This window comes from Heterodontus francisci, unplaced genomic scaffold (assembly GCF_036365525.1).
Source record: "Heterodontus francisci isolate sHetFra1 unplaced genomic scaffold, sHetFra1.hap1 HAP1_SCAFFOLD_480, whole genome shotgun sequence".
Classification (NCBI taxonomy): Eukaryota; Metazoa; Chordata; class Chondrichthyes; order Heterodontiformes; family Heterodontidae; genus Heterodontus; species Heterodontus francisci.
This window is the reverse complement of record NW_027141172.1, coordinates 696140-718187: the sequence shown is the minus strand read 5'-3', so window position 1 is coordinate 718187 and position 22048 is coordinate 696140. Positions and strand designations below refer to the sequence as shown.

Below are 22048 nucleotides of genomic sequence, written 5' to 3'. Positions count from 1 at the left end.
AGATGGAGTTCAATCAGGGTAAATGCGAGGTGATGCATTTTGGAAGATCCAATTCAAGAGTGAACTATACAGTAAATGGAAAGGTCCTGGGGAAAATTGATGTACAGAGAGATTTGGGTGTTCAGGTCCATTGTTCCCTGAAGGTGGCAACGCAGGTCAATAGAGTGGTCAAGAAGGCATACGGCATGCTTTCCTTCATCAGACGGGGTATTGAGTACAAGAGTTGGCAGGTCATGTTACAGTTGTATAGGACTTTGGTTCGGCCACATTTGGAATACTGCGTGCAGTTCTGGTCTCCACATTCCCAAAAGGATGTGGATGCTTTGGAGAGGGTGCAGAGGAGGTTCACCAGGATGTTGCCTGGTATGGAGGGCGCTAGCTATGAAGAGAGGTTGAGTAGATTAGGATTATTTTCATTAGAAAGACGGAGGTTGAGGGGGAACCTGATTGCGGTGTACAAAATCATGAGAGGTATCGGCAGGGTGGATAGCAAGAAGCTTTTTCCCCAGAGTGGGGGATTCAATTACTAGGGGTCACGAGTTCAAAGTGAGAGGGGAAAAGTTTAGGGGGGATATGCGTGGAAAGTTCTTTACGCAGAGGGTGGTGGGCACCTGGAACGCGTTGCCAGCGGAGGTGGTAGATGCGGGCACGATGGAGTCTTTTAAGATGTATCTAGACAGATACATGAATGGGCAGGAAGCAGAGAGATACAGACCCTTAGAAAATAGGCGACATGTTTAGATAGAGGATCTGGATCGGCGCAGGCTTGGAGGGCCGAAGGGCCTGTTCCTGTGGTGTAATTTTCTTTGTTCTTTGTTCTTCGTAGGTTCTTTACACAGAGAGTGGTGGGTGCGTGGAATGCACTGCCAGCGGTGGTAGTAGAAGCAGATACATTAGGGACATTTAAGCGACTCTTGGATAGGTACATGGATGATAGTAGAATGAAGGGTAGGTAGGTAGTTTGATCTTAGAGTCAATCAAGCGGGCTGCTTTGTCCTGGATAGTGTCGAGCTTCTTGAGTGTTGTTGGAGCTGCACCCATCCAGGCAAGTGGAGAGTATTCCATCACACTCCTGACTTGTGCCTTGTAGATGGTGGACAGGCTTTGGGGAGTCAAGAGGTGAGTTACTCGCCTCAGGATTCCTCACCTCTGACCTGCTCTTGTAGCCACGGTATTTATATGACTACTTCAGTTCAGTTTCTGGTCAATGGTAGCCCCCAGGATGTTGATAGTGGGGATTCAGCGATGGTAATGCCATTGAATGTCAAGGGGAGATGGTTAGATTCTGTCTTGTTGGAGATGGTCATTGCCTGGCACTTGTGTGGCACGAATGTTACTTGCCACTTATCAGCCCAAGCCTGGATATTGTCCAGGTCTTGCTGCATTTCTACACGGACTGCTTCAGTATCTGAGGAGTCACGAATGGTGCTGAACATTGTGCAATCATCAGCGAACATCCCCACTTCTGACCTTATGATTGAAGGAAGGTCATTGATGAAGCAGCTGAAGATGGTTGGGCCCAGGACACTACCCTGAGGAACTCCTGCTGTGATGTCCTGGAGCTCAGATGATTGACCTCCAACAACCACAACCATCTTCCTTTGCGCTAGGTATGACTCCAGCCAGCGGAGGGTTTTCCCCCTGATTCCCATTGACTTCAGTTTTGCTAGGGCTCCTTGATGCCATACTCGATCAAATGCTGCCTTGATGTCAAGGGCAGTCACTCTCATCTCACTTCTTGAGTTCAGTTCTTTTGTCCATGTTTGAACCAAGGCTGTAATGAGGTCAGGAGCTGAGTGGCCCTGGCGGGACCCAAACTGAGCGTCACTGAGCAGGTTATTGCTAAGCAAGTGCTGCTTGATAGCAGTGTTGATGACACCTTCCATCACTTTACTGATGATTGAGAGTAGGCTGATGGGGCGGTAATTGGCTGGGTTGGACTTGTCCTGTTTTTTGTGCACCAGACATACCTGGGCAATTTTCCACATTGCAGGGTAGATGCCAGTGTTGTAGCTGTACTGGAACAGCTTGGCTAGGGGCGCGGCAAGTTCTGGAGCACAGGTCTTCAGTACTATTGCCGGAATATTGTCAGAGCCCATAGCTTTTGCAGTATCCAGTGCCTTCAGTCATTTCTTGATATCACGCGGAGTGAATCGAATTGGCTGAAGTCTGGCATCTGTGATGCTGGGGACTTCAGGAGGAGGCCGAGATGGATCATCAACTCGGCACTTCTGGCTGAAGATTGTTGCAAATGCTTCAGCCTTATCTTTCACACTGATGTGCTGGGCTCCCCCTCCAGTTAGTTGTTTAATTGTCCACCACCATTCATGGCTGGATGTTGCAGGACTGCAGAGCTTAGATCTGATCCGTTGGTTATGGGATCGCTTAGCTGTGTGTATCGCATGCTGCTTACGCAGTTTGGCATGCAGATAGTCCTGTGTTGTAGCTTCACCAGGTTGACACCTCATTTTGAGGTATGCCTGGTGCTGCTCCTGGCATGCTCTCCTGCACTCTTCATTGAACCAGGGTTGGTCTCCTGGCTTGATGGTAATGATAGAGTGGGGGATATGCCGGGCCATGAGGTTACAGATTGTGGTTGAATACAGTTCTGCTGCTGCTGATGGCCCACAACACCTCATGGATGCCCAGTTTTGCATTGCTAGATCTGTTCAAAATCTATCCCATTTAACACGGTGATAGTGCCACACAACACGAAGGAGGGTATCCTCTATGTGAAGACATCATCCAGGACAAAGCAGCCCGTTTGATTGGCACCCCCTCCACAAACATTCACTCCCTCCATCACCGACGCACAGTGGCAGCAGTGTGTACCATCTACAAGATGCACTGCAGCAATGCACCAAGGTTCCTTAGACAGCACCTTCCAAACCACGACCTCTACCAACTAGAAGGGCAAGGGCAGCAAATACATGGGAACACCACCACCTGCAAGTTCCCCTCCAAGTCACACACCATCCTGACTTGGAACTATATCACCGTTCCTTCACTGCCGCTGGATCAAAATCCTGGAACTCCCTTCCTAACAGCACTGTGGGTGTACCTACCCCACATGGACTGCAGTGGTTCAAGAAGGCAGCTCACCACCACATTCTCAAGGGCAATTAGGGATGGGCAATAAATGCTGGTTTAGCCAGTGATGCTCACATCCCATGAATGAATAAAAAGAAAGACGGGACTGTGTCTCCACAAGGACTGTGCGGTGGTCACTCCTACCAATACTGTCAATGACAGATGCATCTGCAGCAGGCAGATTGGTGAGGACAAGGTCAAGTATGTTTTTCCCTCGTATTGGTTGCTCCACCACCTGCCACAGACCCAGTCTAACAGCTATGTCCTTTAGGACTCAGTCAGCTCGGTCAGTAGTGGTGCTACTGAGCCAGTCTTGGTGATGGACATTGAAGTCCCCCACCCAGAGTCCTTTTTGTGCCCTTGCCACCCTCAGTGCTTCCTCCAAGTGGTGTTCAACATGGTGGAGTACTGAGTCATCAGCTGAGGGAGGGCAGTAGGTGGTAATCAGTAGGAGGTTTCCTTGTCCATGTTTGACCTGATGCCATGATATTTCATGGGGTCTGGAGTCGATGTTGAGGACTCCCAGGGCAACTCCCTCCCTACAGTGCCACCACCTCTGCTGGGTCTGTCCTGCCGGTGGGACAGGACATACCCGGGGATGGTGATGGCAGTGTCTGGGACATTGTCTGTAAGGTATGATTCCGTGAGTATGACTATGTCAGGCTGTTGCTTGACTAGTCTGTGGGACAGCTCTCCCAACTTTGGCACAAGCCCCCAGATGTTAGTAAAGAGGAGTTTGCAGGGTCGACAGGGCTGGGTTTGCCGTTGTCTTTTGCGGTGCCTAGGTCGATGCTGGGTGGTCTGTCCAGGTCTATTCTTATTTGACATTTCTGTCACAATTTGATACAACTGAGTGTCTTGCGAGGCCATTTCAAGGGCATTTAAGAGTCAACCACATTACTGTGGGTCTGGAGTCACATGTAGGCCAGACCAGGTAAGGACAGCAAATTTCCTTCCTGAAAGACACTAATGAATCATATAGGTTTTTAATGACAATTCTGTAGTTTCAAGATTATTAAAGACATTTGCTTTTCATTCCAGATTTATTATTTAATTGAATTTCAATTCTCACAGCTGCCGTGGTGGGATTTGAACTCGCCTCCAGAACATTAGTCTGTGTATCTGGATTACTAGCCCATTAACATTACCACTACGCTACTGTAACCTGCCTGCGATGTCTGGGATGGTACCCATCTCAGAGTTTCCTGGCTCGGAAATTCCTGTCTCGGAGGTCCCTGTCTGAATGCTGCCTGTCATGTACGGGTCGGTCCCCATGTCAGAGTTCCCTGTCTCGGAGTTCCCTGTCTCGGAGTTCCCTGTCTCGGAGTTCCCTGTCTCGGAGTTCCCTGTCTCAGTGCTGTCTGTGGTGTACGGGACAGTCCCTGTCTCCGAGTTCCCTGTCTCGGAGTTCCCTGTCTCAGTGCTGTCTGTGGTGTACGGGACAGTCCCTGTCTCGGAGTTCCCTGTCTCGGAGTTCCCTGTCTCGGAGTTCCCTGTCTCAGTGCTGTCTGTGGTGTACGGGACAGTCCCTGTCTCGGAGTTCCCTGTCTCGGAGTTCCCTGTCTCGGAGTTCCCTGTCTCAGTGCTGTCTGTGATGTATGGGACGGTTCCCATGTCAGAGTTCCCTGTCTCGGAGTTCCCTGTCTCGGAGTTCCCTGTCTCGGAGTTCCCTGTCTCGGAGTTCCCTGTCTCGGAGTTCCCTGTCTTAGTGCTGTCTGTGGTGTACGGGACAGTCCCTGTCTCAGAGTTCCCTGTCTCAGAGTTCCCTGTCTCAGAGTTCCCTGTCTCAGAGTTCCCTGTCTCAGAGTTCCCTGTCTCAGAGTTCCCTGTCTCAGTGCTGTCTGTGGTGTACGGGACAGTCCCTGTCTCAGAGTTCCCTGTCTCAGAGTTCCCTGTCTCAGAGTTCCCTGTCTCAGTGCTGTCTGTGGTGTACGGGACAGTCCCTGTCTCGGAGTTCCCTGTCTCGGAGTTCCCTGTCTCAGTGCTGTCTGTGGTGTACGGGACAGTCCCTGTCTCGGAGTTCCCTGTCTCGGAGTTCCCTGTCTCGGTGCTGTCTGTGGTGTACGGGACAGTCCCTGTCTCGGAGTTCCCTGTCTCGGAGTTCCCTGTCTCGGAGTTCCCTGTCTCAGTGCTGTCTGTGGTGTACGGGACAGTCCCTGTCACGGAGTTCCCTGTCTCGGAGTTCCCTGTCTCAGTGCTGTCTGTGATGTATGGGACGGTTCCCTGTCTCGGAGTTCCCTGTCTCGGAGTTCCCTGTCTCGGAGTTCCCTGTCTCGGAGTTCCCTGTCTCAGTGCTGTCTGTGGTGTACGGGACAGTCCCTGTCTCAGAGTTCCCTGTCTCAGAGTTCCCTGTCTCAGAGTTCCCTGTCTCAGAGTTCCCTGTCTCAGAGTTCCCTGTCTCAGAGTTCCCTGTCTCGGTGCTGTCTGTGGTGTACGGGACAGTCCCTGTCTCGGAGTTCCCTGTCTCGGAGTTCCCTGTCTCGGAGTTCCCTGTCTCGGTGCTGTCTGTGGTGTACGGGACAGTCCCTGTCTCGGAGTTCCCTGTCTCGGAGTTCCCTGTCTCGGAGTTCCCTGTCTCAGTGCTGTCTGTGGTGTACGGGACAGTCCCTGTCTCGGAGTTCCCTGTCTCAGTGCTGTCTGTGATGTATGGGACGGTTCCCATGTCAGAGTTCCCTGTCTCGGAGTTCCCTGTCTCGGAGTTCCCTGTCTCGGAGTTCCCTGTCTCAGTGCTGTCTGTGGTGTACGGGACAGTCCCTGTCTCCGAGTTCCCTGTCTCCGAGTTCCCTGTCTCCGAGTTCCCTGTCTCCGAGTTCCCTGTCTCAGTGCTGTCTGTGGTGTACGGGACAGTCCCTGTCTCGGAGTTCCCTGTCTCGGAGTTCCCTGTCTCGGAGTTCCCTGTCTCGGAGTTCCCTGTTGCATCACGAGGTGCTTCTGCTTTCAGCACCACTGACTGGGTCATGTGAGCTGGCAGTAGATCACCTAATGACACAGTTGTCCAACTGGCTGAATGGCTACCAGTTATTTAATCGTCTCCTTGAATGGGGATTGAGCCATATCTGGGAGAGGTGAGAACTATTGCAGAGCTTTGACCTCTTGTTACTGCACTATACCACCACTGCCACAATGAGCTGATAACTTTGGTGAAATCTTTTCTTTCTAAATGCAAATCGATTTCAAAACAATCGTCATGTGCTTAAATCAGGAGCTGTAATGTAGACTGACTGAATGAGCAGTGCAGCTTGTAAATAATGGCAACACCAGGGATAGGATCTCCCAATCCCAGATATTCACCCAATCCCAGATACCCACAGCCCAGCATCTTCCCTATCCCGATATTATCAGCCCAGCACCTTCCCTATCCCAGATATTCACCAGCAGGCATCTTTCTTCTCCGGATATTATCAGTTCGGCATCTTCCCTATCCCGATATTATCAGCCCAGCACCTTCCCTATCCCGGATATTCACCAGCAGGCATCTTTCTTCTCCGGATATTATCAGTTCGGCATCTTCCCTATCCCGGATATTATCAGCTTGGCATCTTCCCTATCCCGGATGGTCAATGTTTCCTCACAGGCATTGAAGCAGCTGGTGTCTGAAACAAGAAGAATTAACTTTCATTCACCGTCCTGTTCCTTTCAACCTTTCTTAGTCTGGGACAATCAAATCATCACCAAGAGCTCACCAATCTGAGATTATCCATCATCAGCCTTCCAGAACTCAAACTAACCAGTTTCTGACGATCATTAACCCATTGAACATGATAACCAATCAAAGCAAACCTATTATCACCACTTGTGAATCTCTCACCTGGTGCAATCATATACGGGTTAGTACACATGACCAGGGCACTAGCATAACTAATACCATGAAGTATTGGATGTGATAAACATAGGGAGACAGGAAGTATTAATGAGATTAGCATCCTTGAAAGTTGATAAATAACCAGGGCCGGATGAAATGTACCCTAGGCTGTTAAAAGAAGCAAGAGAGGAAATAGCAGAGGGTCGGACCATCATTTTCCAGTCCTCACTGGATACAGGTGTGGTGCCGGAGGATTGGAGAACTGCTAACTTTGTCCCTCTGTTTAAAAAGGGAGTGAAGGATAGACCGAATAATTACAGGCCAGTCAGTCTAACCTCAGTAGTGGGCAAATTATTGGAATCTATTCTGAGAGACAGGATAAACTGTCACTTAGAAAGGCACAGGTTAATCAAGGATAGTCAGCATGGATTTGTTAAGGGAAGACTTGTTTGACCAACTTGATTGAATTTTTTGAAGAAGTAACAAGGAAGATAGATGAGGGTAGTGCAGTTGATGTGGTCTGCATGGATTTTAGCAAGGCTTTTGACATGGTCCCACATTGCAGACTGGCTAAAAAAACATTATCTCATGGGATCCAGGGAAATGTAGCAAGATGGATACAAAATTGGCTCAGTGGCTGGAAACAAAGGGTAATTGTTGATGAGTGTTTTTGCGACTGGAGAGCTGTTTCCAGTGGTGTTCCGCAGGGCTCAGTACTGGGTCCCCTGCTTTTTGTAGTGTATATATTAACAATTTGGACATAAATGTCGGGGGCACGATCAAGAGTTTGCAGACAACACAAAGATTGGCCGTGTGGTCGATAGTAAGGAGGATAGCTGTAGGCTGCAGGAAGATATTGATGGTCTGGTCAGATGAAGAGAAAAGTGGCAAATGGAATTCAGCCTGGAGAAGTGTGAGGTGATGCATTTGGGGAGATCAAACAAGGCAATGGAATACATGATTAATGGGAAAATACTGAGAAGTGTAGAGGAAGTGAGGGACCTTGGAGTGAATGTCCACAGATCCCTGAAGGTAGCAGGACAGGTCGATAAGGTGGTTAAGAAGGCATATGGAATCCTTTCCTTTATTAACCAAGGTATAGAATATAAGAGCAGGGAGGTTATTCTGGAACTATATAAATCATTGGTTCGGCCACAACTTGAGTACTGTGTGCAGTTCTGGTCACCTCATTACAGAAAGGATGTAATTGCATTAGAGAGGGTACAGAGGAGATTTACGAGGATGTTGCCAGGACTGGAAAAATGCAGCTATGAGGAAAGATTGGATAGGCTGGTGTTGTTCTCCTTGGAACAGAGAAGGCTGAGGGAAAATCTGATTGAAATGTACAACATTTTGAGGGGCCTGGATAGAGTGGAGGTGAAGGGTCTATTCACCTTAGCAGAGAGGTCAGTGACGAGGGGGCATAGATTTAAAGTGATTGGTAGAAAAATTAGAGTGGAGATGAGGAAAAGCTTTTTCACCCAGAGGGTGGTGCTGGTCTGGAACTCACTGCCTGAAAGGGTAGTTGAGGCAGAAACCCTCAACTCATTCAAAAGGAATCTGGATATGCACCTCAAGTGCTGTAATCTGCAGGGCTACGGATCAAATGTGGGAAGGTGGGATTAGAATAGGTGGATTGTTTTTCGGCCGGCACAGACACGATGGGCCAAGTGGCCTCTTTCTGTGCCGTAAACTTTCTATGATTCTATGAACAGTACTATGACCAGTACACTAGCATAACTAGTACCGTGACTGGTATGCTAGCATGACTAATACTGTGACCAGTACACTAGTATAACTAGTAACATGACCAGTACACCACCATGACAAATATGCTAGTATAACTGCTACCATGATCAGTACCAGGACAATAAACTGGCATAGCTAGTAGCATGATCATTACACTAGCTTTACCAGTCCATGATCAGTACTGTAGCATGACCAGTAATCTTGCCTAACTAGTACCATGACCAGTGCTGCAACTAGTTCTGTGACCAGTTCACCATTGTACCAGTTTCAGAGGTGGTGAATTCATGTCCCAGCCCAGTGAGAGGTGAAATTGAATTCAGTTGATATGATCAGTTGACTAAGAAGTGGAGTAGTTTCCATCTGAACTGAAGACTAAAGCTGTATCATTGTCACTGGGGACCCCTCAGGTACAGCGACTGCTCTATTCCACCTTACAGGGACAAACCCAGCAATGAAACATGGTCTTTTCAGCATCACCCACATCCCAAGAACAAATTAAAAACACTCCGCGAATACAGAGCATTATCCAAGTGGAACCTGTGTCTGTCCTTTGTACATTCTGAATAGATGAACAATTGCCAATCAGAAAGAGGAGCACCGCTGGTATGTTGTGTGTGATTGTTCATACAGAACTGGGTGGTAAGGATGACTCGCTGACTCCAGCCTTTCCGACAGGAGTCCGTACCAGGAAATCTTTCTTCACCTTCCAGCTTGCCTTCACAGCTGATGCAGGGTTAAGAGGGAATGGTAGTTGGGATGTGACCTGCTGAGGGACATCCGGACACCCCATAGGAGACATAGAAATTGCTTTGCATTATTATCAGATGAGGAGAGAGGAAGGTAGGACTGGAAACAAGCACTGCTCTCTCTCTGGTCAGTGTCAGCGTTCAAACACACATTACACAAGATAAAGTGACGTCAGCACAAGGGAAGCAGCTGATGGGTAAGTTGCCGGTGAGTCTTTAACAGTTTAAGTCTTAAGTTTATTTCAGCTAAGTCAGTTAATAGTCGAATAAATAGAGCCATGGCAGGGCACCTCAGTCCCGTGAAATGCACATCCTGTTCCATGTGGGATCTCTAGGATACTTCTATGTCTTGGACAACCAAATGAGCAGGAAGTGTCATCTACTAGAGGAGCTTGACCTCCACGTTTCAGAGCTCTAGCAGCAGCTGGCATCACTGCCACGTATCCGTGAGGCTCGAGTGTTTTGTGGATAGCATGTTTCTGGACGTGGTCACCCCACAGCTTAAGGGTCTGCAAGCAAAGGGAATGGGTGACCACAGGCAGTCAAGAAGAAACAGGCAGGTAGTGCAGGAGACCTGAGTGTATCTCACTCTGCAACCACTATTCAGTTCTGAGTACTGGTGAGAGTGATGGTTCCTCTGGGGAGAGCCAGGTCCACAGCACCATGGGTGAATCAACTGTTCAGGGGGGGCAGGAGAAAGATTGGGAAAGCAATAGTGATGGGAATTCCATAGTCAGGGGAACTGACAGGCATTTCTGCGGCTGCAGATGTGACTCCAGGATGGTGTGTTGCCTCCCTGGTACCAGGGTCCGGGATGTCACTGAGCGGCTGCAGAGCATCCTGAGGGAGGAGGGTGAACAGCCAGTGGTCATTGTCCTTAATGGTACCAATGACATCGGGAGAAAGAGGGATGAGGTCCTGCAGGCAGAGTTTTGGGAGCTAGGAAAGAAACTAGCAAGCAGGACCTCAGAGGTAGTAATCTCTGGATTATTCCCAGAACCACATGCGAGTGAATGTAGAAATTGGAGGATAGAGCAGATGGATATATGGCTGGAGAGATGGCGCAGGAGGGAGGGCTTTAGATTTCTGGGAAATTGGGACCTGTTCTAGGGGAGATCGGACCGGATGAGTTGCACTGAACAAAGCCGGGACCAATACCCTTGCGGGACGATTTACTAGTACTATTGGGGAGGGTTTGAACTAATTTGGCAGGGGTGTGGGAACCAGGAGGTAATATTAGCGAGGAAAACTAAAGTGCACAGAGAACTGGGAGAGATAGATAGCACTAGAGTAGAGAATAGTAAAGTATTAGGTGGGGTCAGAGTAAGAGGGAAAGTAATAAAGTCTAAATTAGGTTTACAGTGTCTGTATGTGAATGCGTGGAGTGTGGTAAATAAGGTTGATGAGCTACAGGTGCAGATAGCCATGTGAAAATATGATGTTGTGCTGATAACGGAGACTCAGCTCAAAAAAAAGGCAGGACTGGGGACTAAAATATTCCTGGATACAAGGTGTTCAGGAAAGGGAGGAAAGGAGGAGGGGTAGCAATATTGATAAGGAGAACATTACAATGCTGGAGAGAGAGGATGTCCTAGAGGGGCAAGGACAGAATCTATGGTTAGAGTTAAGAAACAATAGAGATGCCATTACATTGCTGGGTGTATTCGATAGGCCACCAACTAGTGGGAAAGATGTGGAGGAACAAATTTACAGGAAAATTACAGAGAGGTGCAAGATGTATAGAGTAATTATAATTGGGGAATTTAATTATCCAAACATAGACTGGGATAGTAGTAGTGTAAAGGGCAGAGAGGGGCAAGAGTTTTTGAAGTGTGTTCAGTTTTCTAGATCACTTTACTTTCGACCTATCAAGGAAGGAGACATTACTGAACTGGTTCTGGGTAAGTACATCAACGATCAGGAGGGGAGCATTTAGAGAACAACTGACCATAATATTGTGAAGTTTAGGTTAGCTATGAACATATAATCTAGCAGCAGGAGTAGACCCTTGAGCTTACTCTGCCATTCAATTATGGCTGATGGAAAAAGACAAGGAGCCTTTAAACAGGAGATGGTTTGAGTACAATCCTACCAGGGGGGCAAGGTAGGACAAACAAGGTAGAAAAAGAGAGAGTAAGATGAAGCAGAAAGAGGGTGAATATGACAATTGGCCTTCCCCAATTAATTACTTTTACTCTGGATCACTCCTTGTCCTATTCCATCAGCCATAATTGTATTGAATGGCAGAGTAGGCTCAAGGGGGTGTATGGTTTACTCCTGCTGCATGCAAACAGTCAGGGAGAGATAGAGGAGCAGATATGTAGGCAAATCTCAGAGAGGTGTAAAAATAATAATAGGGGATTTCAACTTATCAAATAACAATTGAGATAGTCTTAGTGCAAAAGGCTTAAAAAGGGCAGAATTCTTAAAATGCATACAGGAGAGTTTTTTGAGCCAGTATATAGAAAGTCCTACAAGAGAAGGGGCAGTACTGGACCTAATCCTAGGGAATGAAGATGGACAACTGGTAGAAGTATCAGTGGGGGTACATTTCGGGGATAGTGACCATAACTCTAAGATTTAAGGTAGTTATGGAAAAGGACAAAGACAGGTCAGAAATAAAGATACTGAATTGGGGGAAGGCCGATTTCAATATGATAAAACAGGATCTGGCCAAAGTGGACTGGGAGCAGCTACTTGTAGGAAAGTCTATATCAGACCAGTGGGTGTCATTCAAAAAGGAAATAGTGAGAGTTCAGAGCCAACATGTACCCGTTAAGGTGAAGGGTAGGACCAACAGGCCCAGGGAACCCTGGATGTCAAGGGATATAGAGGATTGGATCAGGAAAAAAAAGGAGGCTTATGGCAGATTCAGAGTGCTGAAAACAACGGAGGCCCGAGAGGAGTATAGAAAGTGTAGGGGGGGGGGGGGTACTTAAAAAAGTAATTAGGAGAGCGAAGAGGGGACATGAAAAAACACTAGCGGGCAAGATAAAGGAAAATCCAAAGGCGTTTTATAAGTATATTAAGGGCAAGAGGATAACCAGGGAAAGAGTAGGGCCCATTAGGGACAAAGGTGGCAATCTGTGTGTGGAGCCGAAGGACGTAGGTGAGGTTTTGAACGATTATTTTTTAAATGATTACTTTTCATCTGTGTTCACTATGGAGAAGGACGATGTAGGTGTAGAGATCAGGGAGGGGGATTGTGATATACTTGAACAAATTAGCATTGAAAGGAAGTATTAGATGTTTTAGCCGGCTTAAAAGTGGATAAATCCCCAGGCCCAGATGAGATGTATCCCAGGCTGTTATGTGAGGCAAGGGAGGAGATAGCAGGGGCTCTGACACAAATTTTCAGATCCTCTCTGGCCACAGGAGAGGTGCCAGAGGACTGGAGGACAGCAAATGTGGTACCATTATTCAAGAAGGGTAGCAGGGATAAACCTGGTAATTACAGGCTGGTGAGTCTAACATCAGTGGTTGGGAAACTATTGGAAAAGATTCGGAGGGACAGGATTAATCTCCACTTGGAGAGGCAGGGATTAATCAGGGATAGTCAGCATGGCTTTGTCAGGGGGAGATCGTGTCTCAGAAACTTGATTGAATTTTTCGAGGAGGTGACTAGATGTATAGATGAGGGTAAAGCAGTTGATGTAGTCTACATGGACTTCAGTAAGGCTTTTGATAAGGTCCCACATGGGAGATTGGTTATGAAGGTAAGAGCCCATGGGATCCAGGGCAATTTGGCAAATTGGATCCAAAATTGGCTTAGTGGCAGGAGGCAGAGGGTGATGGTCGAGGGTTGTTTTTGCAAGTGGAAGCCTGTGACCAGTGGTGTACCACAGGGATTGGTGCTGGGATCCTTGCTGTTTGTAGTGTAGTTCAGTTCTGGGTACCGCTTGTGCAGAGTTTGCAAGTTCTCCCTGTGACCGCGTGGGTTTCCGCCGGGTGCTCCGGTTTCCTCCCACAGCCAAAGACTTGCAGCTTGATAGGTAAATTGGCCATTGTAAATTGCCCCTAGTGTAGGTAGGTGGTAGGAGAATTGAGGGAAGGTGGGAATGTGGTAGGGAATATGGGAATAATGTAGGATTAGTATAAATGGGTGGTTGATGGTCGGCACAGACTCAGTGGGCCGAAGGGCCTGTTTCAGTGCTGTATCTCTCTATGACTATTATTGGACGATATAGATGGGCTGGTAAGATGGGCAGAGCTGTGGCAAATGGAATTTAATCCTGAGAAGTGTGAGGTGATGCATTTTGGGAGGACTAACAAGGCAAGGGAATATATAATGGATGGTAGGACCCTAGGAAGTACAGAAGGTCAGAGGGACCTTGGTGTACTTGTCCATAGAAGGCAGCAGCACAGGTAGATAAGGTGGTTAGGAAGGCATATGGGATACTTGCCTTTATTAGCCGAGGCATAGAATATAAGAGCAGGGAGGTTATGATGGAGCTGTATAAAACGCTAGTTAGGTCACAGCTGGAGTACTGTGTACAGTTCTGGGCACCACCCTATAGGAAGGATGTGATTGCATTTGAGAGGGTGCAGAGGAGATTCACCAGGATGTTGCCTGGGCTGGAGCATTTCAGCTATGAAGAGAGACTGGATAGACTAGGGTTGTTTTCCTTAGAACAGAGAAGGCTGAGGGGGGACATGACTGAGGTATGGAAAATTACGAGGGGCATTGATAGGTTAGATAGGAAGAAACTTTTTCCCTTAGCGGAGGGGTCAATAACCAGGGGGCATAGATTTAAGGTAAGAGGCAGGAGGTTTAGAGGGGATTTGAGGAAAGAATTTTTCACCCAGAGGGTGGTTGGAATCTGGAACACACTACCTGAAGTGGTGGTAGAAGCAGGAACCCTCACAACATTTAAGAAGTATTTAGATGAGCACTTGAAACGCCATAGCATACAAGGCTACGGGCCAAGTGCTGGAAAATGGGGTTAGAATAGATAGGTGCTTGATGGCTGGCAGAGACACGATGGGCCGAAGGGCCTGTTTCTGTGCTGTATAACTCTATGACTCGATGACAAATGTCAGATTGTTAACAGAAGTGAGAACTAGGCTGAATATAGAAAGTTCAGATGGAAAGTGAAGAAAGAAATGAGAAGCAAAGAGAGTATGAGAAGAGAATGGCAGCTAAAAGGGAATCCAAATGTCTTCTATCGGCACATAAATAGTAAAAGACTGGTAAAAGGAAGAGTGGGGATTAAAAAGGGGATTTATGCATGAAAGCAGAGGGCAGGACTGAGACACTAAATGAGTATCGTGCTTCTGCTTTTACCGAGGAAGATGATGCTGCCAAAGTCATAGTGAAAGAGGAGGTAGGTGAGACACTGGATGGGCTAAAAATTGATAAAGAGGAGGTATTAGAAAGGCTGGCTGTATTTAAAGTTGATAAATCAGCAGGACCGAATGAGATACATCTGAGAATATTGAAGGAATGAAGGGGGAAAATTGCGGAGGCACTGACCATAATCTTCAATCCTTTTTAGACTCGGGGGTGGTGCCAAAGGGCCGGAGAATTGCAAATGTTCCAACCTTGTTCAAAAAGGGTGTAATGAGAACCCCAGCAACCACAGGCCAGTCAGTTTAACCTTGATGGTGGGAAAACTTTTACAAACAATAATTTGGAACAAAATTAACAGTCACTTGGACAAATGTGGGTTAATTAGGGAAAGCCAGCATGGATTTTATCGGGCAAATTGTGTTTAACTAATTTGCTTGAGTATTTTGATGAAGTAACATCGGCCTAGGCACCGGAAACGACAACGGCAAACCCAGCCCTGTCGACCCTGCAAAGTCCTCCTTACTAACATCTGGGGGCTTGGGCCAAAGTTGGGAGAGCTGTCCCACAGACTAGTCAAGCAACAGCCTGACATAGTCATACTCACGGAATCATACCTTCCAGACAATGTCCCAGACACTGCCATCACCATCCCTGGGTATGTCCTGTCCCACCGGCAGGACAGACCCAGCGGAGGTGGTGACACAGTGGTATACAGTAGGGAGGGAGTTGCCCTGGGAGTCCTCAACATCGACTCTGGACCCCATGAAGTCTTATGGCATCAGGTCAAACATGGGAAAGGAAACCTCCTGCTGATGACCACCTACTGCCCTCCCTCAGCTGATGACTCAGTACTCCTCCATATTGAACACCACTTGGAGGAAGCACTGAGGGTGGCAAGGGTACAAATGTACTCCGGGTGGGGGACTTCAATGTGCATCACCAAGAGTGGCTCGATAGCACCACTACTGACTGAGCTGGCCGAGTCCTAAAGGACATGGCTGCTAGATTGGGTCTGCGGCAGGTGGTGGGGGAACCAACAAGAGGGAAAAACATACTTGACCTCGTCCTCACCAATCTGCCTGCCGCAGATGCTTCTGTCTATGACTGTATTGGTAGGAGTGACCACAGTCACAGTCCCTGTGGCAATGTAGTCCCGCCTTCACATTGAGGATACCCGTCTTCGTGTAGTGTGGCGCTTTCTTTGGCCTCCTTGTCTCGAGAGACAATGGATACGCGCCTGGAGGTGGTCAGTGGTTTGTGAAGCAGCGCCTGGAGTGGCTATAAAGGCCAATTCTGGAGTGACAGACTCTTCCACAGGTGCTGCAGAGAAATTTGTTTGTCGGGGCTGTTACACAGTTGGCTCTCCCCTTGCGCTTTTGTCTTTTTTCCTGCCAACTGCTAAGTCTCTTCGACTCGCCACAATTTAGCCCCGCCTTTATGGCTGCCCGCCAGCTCTGGCGAACGCTGGCAACTGACTCCCACGACTTGTGATCAATGTCACAGGACTTCATGTCGCGTTTGCAGACGTCTTTAAAGCGGAGACATGGATGGCCGGTGGGTCTGATACCAGTGGCGAGCTCGCTGTACAATGTGTCTTTGGGGATCCTGCCATCTTCCATGCGGCTCACATGGCCAAGCCATCTCAAGCGCCGCTGACTCAGTAGTGTGTATAAGCTGGGGATGTTGGCCGCCTCGAGGACTTCTGTGTTGGAGATACGGTCCTGCCACCTGATGCCAAGTATTCTCCGGAGGCAGCGAAGATGGAATGAATTGAGACGTCGCTCTCGGCTGACGTACGTTGTCCAGGCCTCGCTGCCGTAGAGCAAGGTACTGAGGACACAGGCTTGATACAATTGGACTTTTGTGTTCGGACTGTTGTGTGGCACTATCACCGTGCTAAATGGGATAGATTTCAAACAGATCTAGCAATGCAAAACTGGGCATCCATGAGGCGCTGTGGGCCATCAGCAGCAGCAGAATTGTACTCAACCACAATGTGTAACCTCATGGCCCGGCATATCCCCCACTCTACCATTACCATCAAGCCAGGAGACCAACCCTGGTTCAATGAAGAGTGCAGGACGGCATGCCAGGAGCAGCACCAGGCATACCTCAAAATGAGGTGTCACCCTGGTGAAGCTACAACACAGGACTATCTGGGTGCCAAACTGCGTAAACAGCAAGCGATAGACAGAGCTAAGCGATCCCATAACCAACGGATCAGATCGAAGCTCTGCAGTCCTGCCACATCCAGTCGTGAATGGTGGTGGACAATTAGATTAGATTAGAGATACAGCACTGAAACAGGCCCTTCGGCCCACCGAGTCTGTGCCGAACATCAACCACCCATTTTATACTAATCCTACACTGATCCCATATTCCTACCAAACATCCCCACCTGTCCCTATATTTCCCTACCACCTACCCATACTAGTGACAATTTATAATGGCCAATTTACCTATCAACCTGCAAGTCTTTTGGCTTGTGGGAGGAAACCGGAGCACCCGGAGAAAACCCACGCAGACACAGGGAGAACTTGCAAACTCCACACAGGCAGTACCCGGAATCGAACCCGGGTCCCTGGAGCTGTGAGGCTGCGGTGCTAACCACTCCGCCACTGTGCCGCCCCAAAACAACTAACTGGAGGAGGAGGAGGCGCCACAAATATCTCCATCCTCAATGATGGGGGAGCCCAGCACATCAGTGCGAAAGATAAGGCTGAAGCATTTGCAACAATCTTCAGCCAGAAGTGCCGAGTTGATGATGCATCTCGGCCTCCTCCTGAAGTCCCCAGCATCACAGATGCCAGACTTCAGCCAATTCGATTCAGTCCCCGTGATATCAAGAAACAACTGACGAAACGACTGAAGTCAGTAATATCCCCCCCTCCCTCCTCCTCCGCTCCGGTCAGTAATATCCCCCCCTCCCTCCTCCCCCGCTCCGGTCAGTAATATCCCCCCCTCCCTCCTCCCCCGCTCCGGTCAGTAATAGCCCCCACTCCCTCCTCCTCCTCTCCGGTCAGTAATATCCCCCCCTCCCTCCTCCCCCGCTCCGGTCAGTAATATCCCCCCCTCCCTCCTCCCCCGCTCCGGTCAGTAATAGCCCCCACTCCCTCCTCCTCCTCTCCGGTCAGTAATAGCCCCCACTCCCTCCTCCTCCTCTCCGGTCAGTAATATCCCCCCCCTCCCTCCTCCCCCGCTCCGGTCAGTAATATCCCCCCTCCCTCCTCCCCCTCTCCGGTCAGTAATAGCCCCCCCTTCCTCCTCCTCCTCCTCTCCGGTCAGTAATATCCCCCCCTCCCACCTCCCCCGCTCCGGTCAGTAATATCCCCCCTCCCTCCTCCTCCTCTCCGGTCAGTAATATCCCCCCCCTCCCTCCTCCCCCGCTCCGGTCAGTAATATCCCTCCTCCCCCTCTCCGGTCAGTAATAGCCCCCCCTCCCTCCTCCTCCACTCCGGTCAGTAATATCCCCCCCTCCCTCCTCCTCCGCTCCGGTCATTAATATCCCCCCCTCCCTCCTCCTCCTCTCCGGTCAGTAATATCCCCCCCTCCCTCCTCCCCCGCTCCGGTCAGTAATATCCCCCCCTCCCTCCTCCTCCGCTCCGGTCAGTAATATCCCCCCCTCCCTCCTCCTCCGCTCCGGTCATTAATATCCCCCCCTCCCTCCTCCCCCGCTCCGGTCAGTAATATCCCCCCCTCCCTCCTCCTCCGCTCCGGTCAGTAATATCCCCCCCTCCCTCATCCCCCCCTCCCTCCTCCTCCGCACCGGCCACATTGATTACACTCACCAGTGGAGTCTGTGTGTTGAGAGGCAGCATTTTCCCAGGAATTCCCAGTTTCTTTGGCTGATTTTCCAGTTTCACCGAGACTATTTGACTTTTCCTGAATTTTGGTGGTGCCGGTCGCGGAGGCTTGGGATTCCCGGCATTGTGCTTGGGTACAGACAGAGGACGCACAAAGTTAACTGGCCGGGAGCCCACTGGGTGTTTGGGCTTCACCAGTGGACGTCCAGACACCTGTGTGAACATCAGAGCTCAGTGTCAGTGTCCTCCGCCCTTCGCCCCTCCATCAGTACAGACCCTCGCTCCTCCGCCCCTCGTCCCTCCATCAGTACAGCCCCTCGCTCCTCCGCCCCTCGTCCCTCCATCAGTACAGCCCCTCGCTCCTCCGCCCCTCGTCCCTCCATCAGTACAGCCCCTCGTCCCTCCGCCCCTCGTCCCTCCATCAGTACAGCCCCTCGCTCCTCCGCCCCTCGTCCCTCCATCAGTACAGCCCCTCGCTCCTCCGCCCCTTCATCAGTACAGCCCCTCGCTCCTCCACCCCTCGCTCATCCATCAGTACAGCCCCTCGCTCCTCCACCCCTCGCTCCTCCATCAGTACAGCCCCTCGCTCCTCCACCCCTCGCTCCTCCATCAGCAAAACTCCTCGCTCCTCCACCCCTCGTTCCTCCATCAGCATGGCCCCTCTTTCTATTGTTGGATAAGGTCACTCTGTGGTAATGGTCATCCCTGTGGTAATGGTCACCCCGTGGTAATGGTCACCCCCGGTAATGGTCACCCTGTGGTAATGGTCACCCTGTGGTAATGGTCACCCCCGGTAATGGTCACCCCCGGTAATGGTCATCCCTGTGGTAATGGTCACCCCCGGTAATGGTCAACCTGTGGTAATGGTCAACCTGTGGTAATGGTCAACCTGTGGTAATGGTTACCCCCGGTAGTGGTCACCCTGTGGTAGTGGTCACCCTGTGGTAATGGTCACTCTGTGGTAATGGTCATCCCTGTGGTAATGGTCATCCCTGTGGTAATGGTCATCCCCGGTAATGGTCATCCCCGGTAATGGTCAACCTGTGGTAATGGTCAACCTGTGGTAATGGTCAACCCTGTGGTAATGGTCACCCCCGGTAATGGTCACTCTGTGGTAATGGTCATCCCTGTGGTAGTGGTCATCCCTGTGGTAGTGGTCACTCTGTGGTAATGGTCACTCTGTGGTAATGGTCATCCCTGTGGTAATGGTCACTCTGTGGTAATGGTCACTCTGTGGTAATGGTCATCCCTGTGGTAGTGGCCATCCCTGTGGTAGTGGTCATCCCTGTGGTAGTGGTCATCCCTGTGGTAGTGGTCATCCCTGTGGTAGTGGTCATCCCTGTGGTAATGGTCATCCCCGGTAATGGTCAACCTGTGGTAATGGTCAACCTGTGGTAATGGTCATCCCTGTGGTAATGGTCATCCCTGTGGTAATGGTCACCCCCGGTAATGGTCACCCCCGGTAATGGTCACTCTGTGGTAATGGTCACTCTGTGGTAATGGTCATCCCTGTGGTAATGGTCACTCTGTGGTAATGGTCACTCTGTGGTAATGGTCACTCTGTGGTAATGGTCACTCTGTGGTAATGGTCATCCCTGTGGTAATGGTCACCCCTGTGGTAATGGTCACCCCTGTGGTAATGGTCGCCCCCGGTAATGGTCGCCCCCGGTAATGGTCGCCCCCGGTAATGGTCGCCCCTGTGGTAATGGTCACCCCTGTGGTAATGGTCATCCCTGTGGTAATGGTCGCCCCCGGTAATGCTCACTCTGTGGTAATGGTCATCCCTGTGGTAGTGGTCACTCTGTGGTAATGGTCATCCCTGTGGTAATGGTCATCCCTGTGGTAATGGTCATTCCTGTGGTAATGGTCATCCCTGTGGTAGTGGTCATCCCTGTGGTAGTGGTCATCCCTGTGGTAGTGGTCACCCCTGTGGTAATGGTCATCCATGTGGTAATGGTCATCCATGTGGTAATGGTCATCCCTGTGGTAGTGGTCATCCCTGTGGTAGTGGTCACCCCCGGTAACGGTCACCCCCGGTAACGGTCACCCCCGGTAACGGTCAACCCGTGGTAACGGTCAACCCGTGGTAACGGTCACCCCGTGGTAACGGTCACCCCGTGGTAACGGTCACCCCGTGGTAATGGTCACCCCGTGGTAATGGTCATCCATGTGGTAATGGTCATCCCTGTGGTAATGGTCATCCCTGTGGTAGTGGTCACCCCTGTGGTAATGGTCATCCATGTGGTAATGGTCATCCCTGTGGTAGTGGTCATCCCTGTGGTAGTGGTCACCCCCGGTAACGGTCACCCCCGGTAACGGTCACCCCCGGTAACGGTCAACCCGTGGTAACGGTCAACCCGTGGTAACGGTCAACCCGTGGTAACGGTCACCCCGTGGTAACGGTCACCCCGTGGTAATGGTCACCCCGTGGTAATGGTCACCCCGTGGTAATCCCAAAGCCTTTTATTGAAAATCCCAAAGCCTTTTATTCATATATAAGGAGCAAGAGGGTAACTAGAGAAAGGATTGGCCCACTTAAGGACAAAGGAGGAAAGTTATGCGTGGAGTCAGAGAAAATGGGTGAGATTCTAAACGAGTACTTTGCATCGGTATTCACCGAGGAGCAGGACATGACGGATGTTGAGGTTAGGGACAGATGTTTGATTACTCTAGGTCAAGTCGGCATAAGGAGGGAGGAAGTGTTGGGTATTCTAAAAGGCATTAAGGTGGACAAGTCCCCGGGTCCGGATGGGATCTATCCCAGGTTACTGAGGGAAGCGAGAGAGGAAATAGCTGGGGCCTTAACAGATATCTTTGCAGCATCCTTAAACACGGGTGAGGTCCCGGAGGACTGGAGAATTGCTAATGTTGTCCCCTTGTTTAAGAAGGGTAGCAGGGATAATCCAGGTAATTATAGACCGGTGAGCCTGACGTCAGTGGTAGGGAAGCTGCTGGAGAAGATACTGAGGGATAGGATCTATTCCCATTTGGAAGAAAATGGGCTTATCAGTGATAGGCAACATGGTTTTGTGCAGGGAAGGTCATGTCTTACCAACTTAATAGAATTCTTTGAGGAAGTGACAAAGTTGATTGATGAGGGAAGGGTTGTAGATGTCATATACATGGACTTCAGTAAGGCGTTTGATAAGGTTCCCCATGGCAAGCTGATGGAGAAAGTGAAGGCGCATGGGGTCCAGGGTGTACTAGCTAGATGGATAAAGAACTGGCTGGGCAACAGGAGACAGATAGTAGCAGTGGAAGGGAGTTTCTCAAAATGGAGACGTGTGACCAGTGGTGTTCCACAGGGATCCGTGCTGGGACCACTGTTGTTTGTGATATACATAAATGATTTGGAGAAAAGTATAGGTGGTCTGATTAGCAAGTTTGCAGACGACACTAAGATTGGTAGAGTAGCAGATAGTGAAGGGGACTGTCAGAGAATACAGCAGAATATAGATAGATTGGAGAGTTGGGCAGAGAAATGGCAGATGGAGTTCAATCAGGGCAAATGCGAGGTGATGCATTTTGGAAGATCCAATTCAAGAGTGAATTATACAGTAAATGGAAA

At 49.7% G+C, this 22048-nt stretch overlaps 1 protein-coding gene across 1 annotated transcript in view; it reads right to left on the bottom strand.

Annotated features, from left to right (window-relative positions):
• LOC137362382 (disintegrin and metalloproteinase domain-containing protein 33-like) overlaps positions 1–22048 on the bottom strand; it is a 378256-nt gene that overhangs the window by 40738 nt on the left and 315470 nt on the right. The window contains exon 20 of the mRNA XM_068026792.1: positions 18466–18693. Within this exon, the coding sequence (XP_067882893.1) occupies positions 18466–18693 (228 nt within the window). The remainder of the gene's footprint in view (positions 1–18465; positions 18694–22048) is intronic.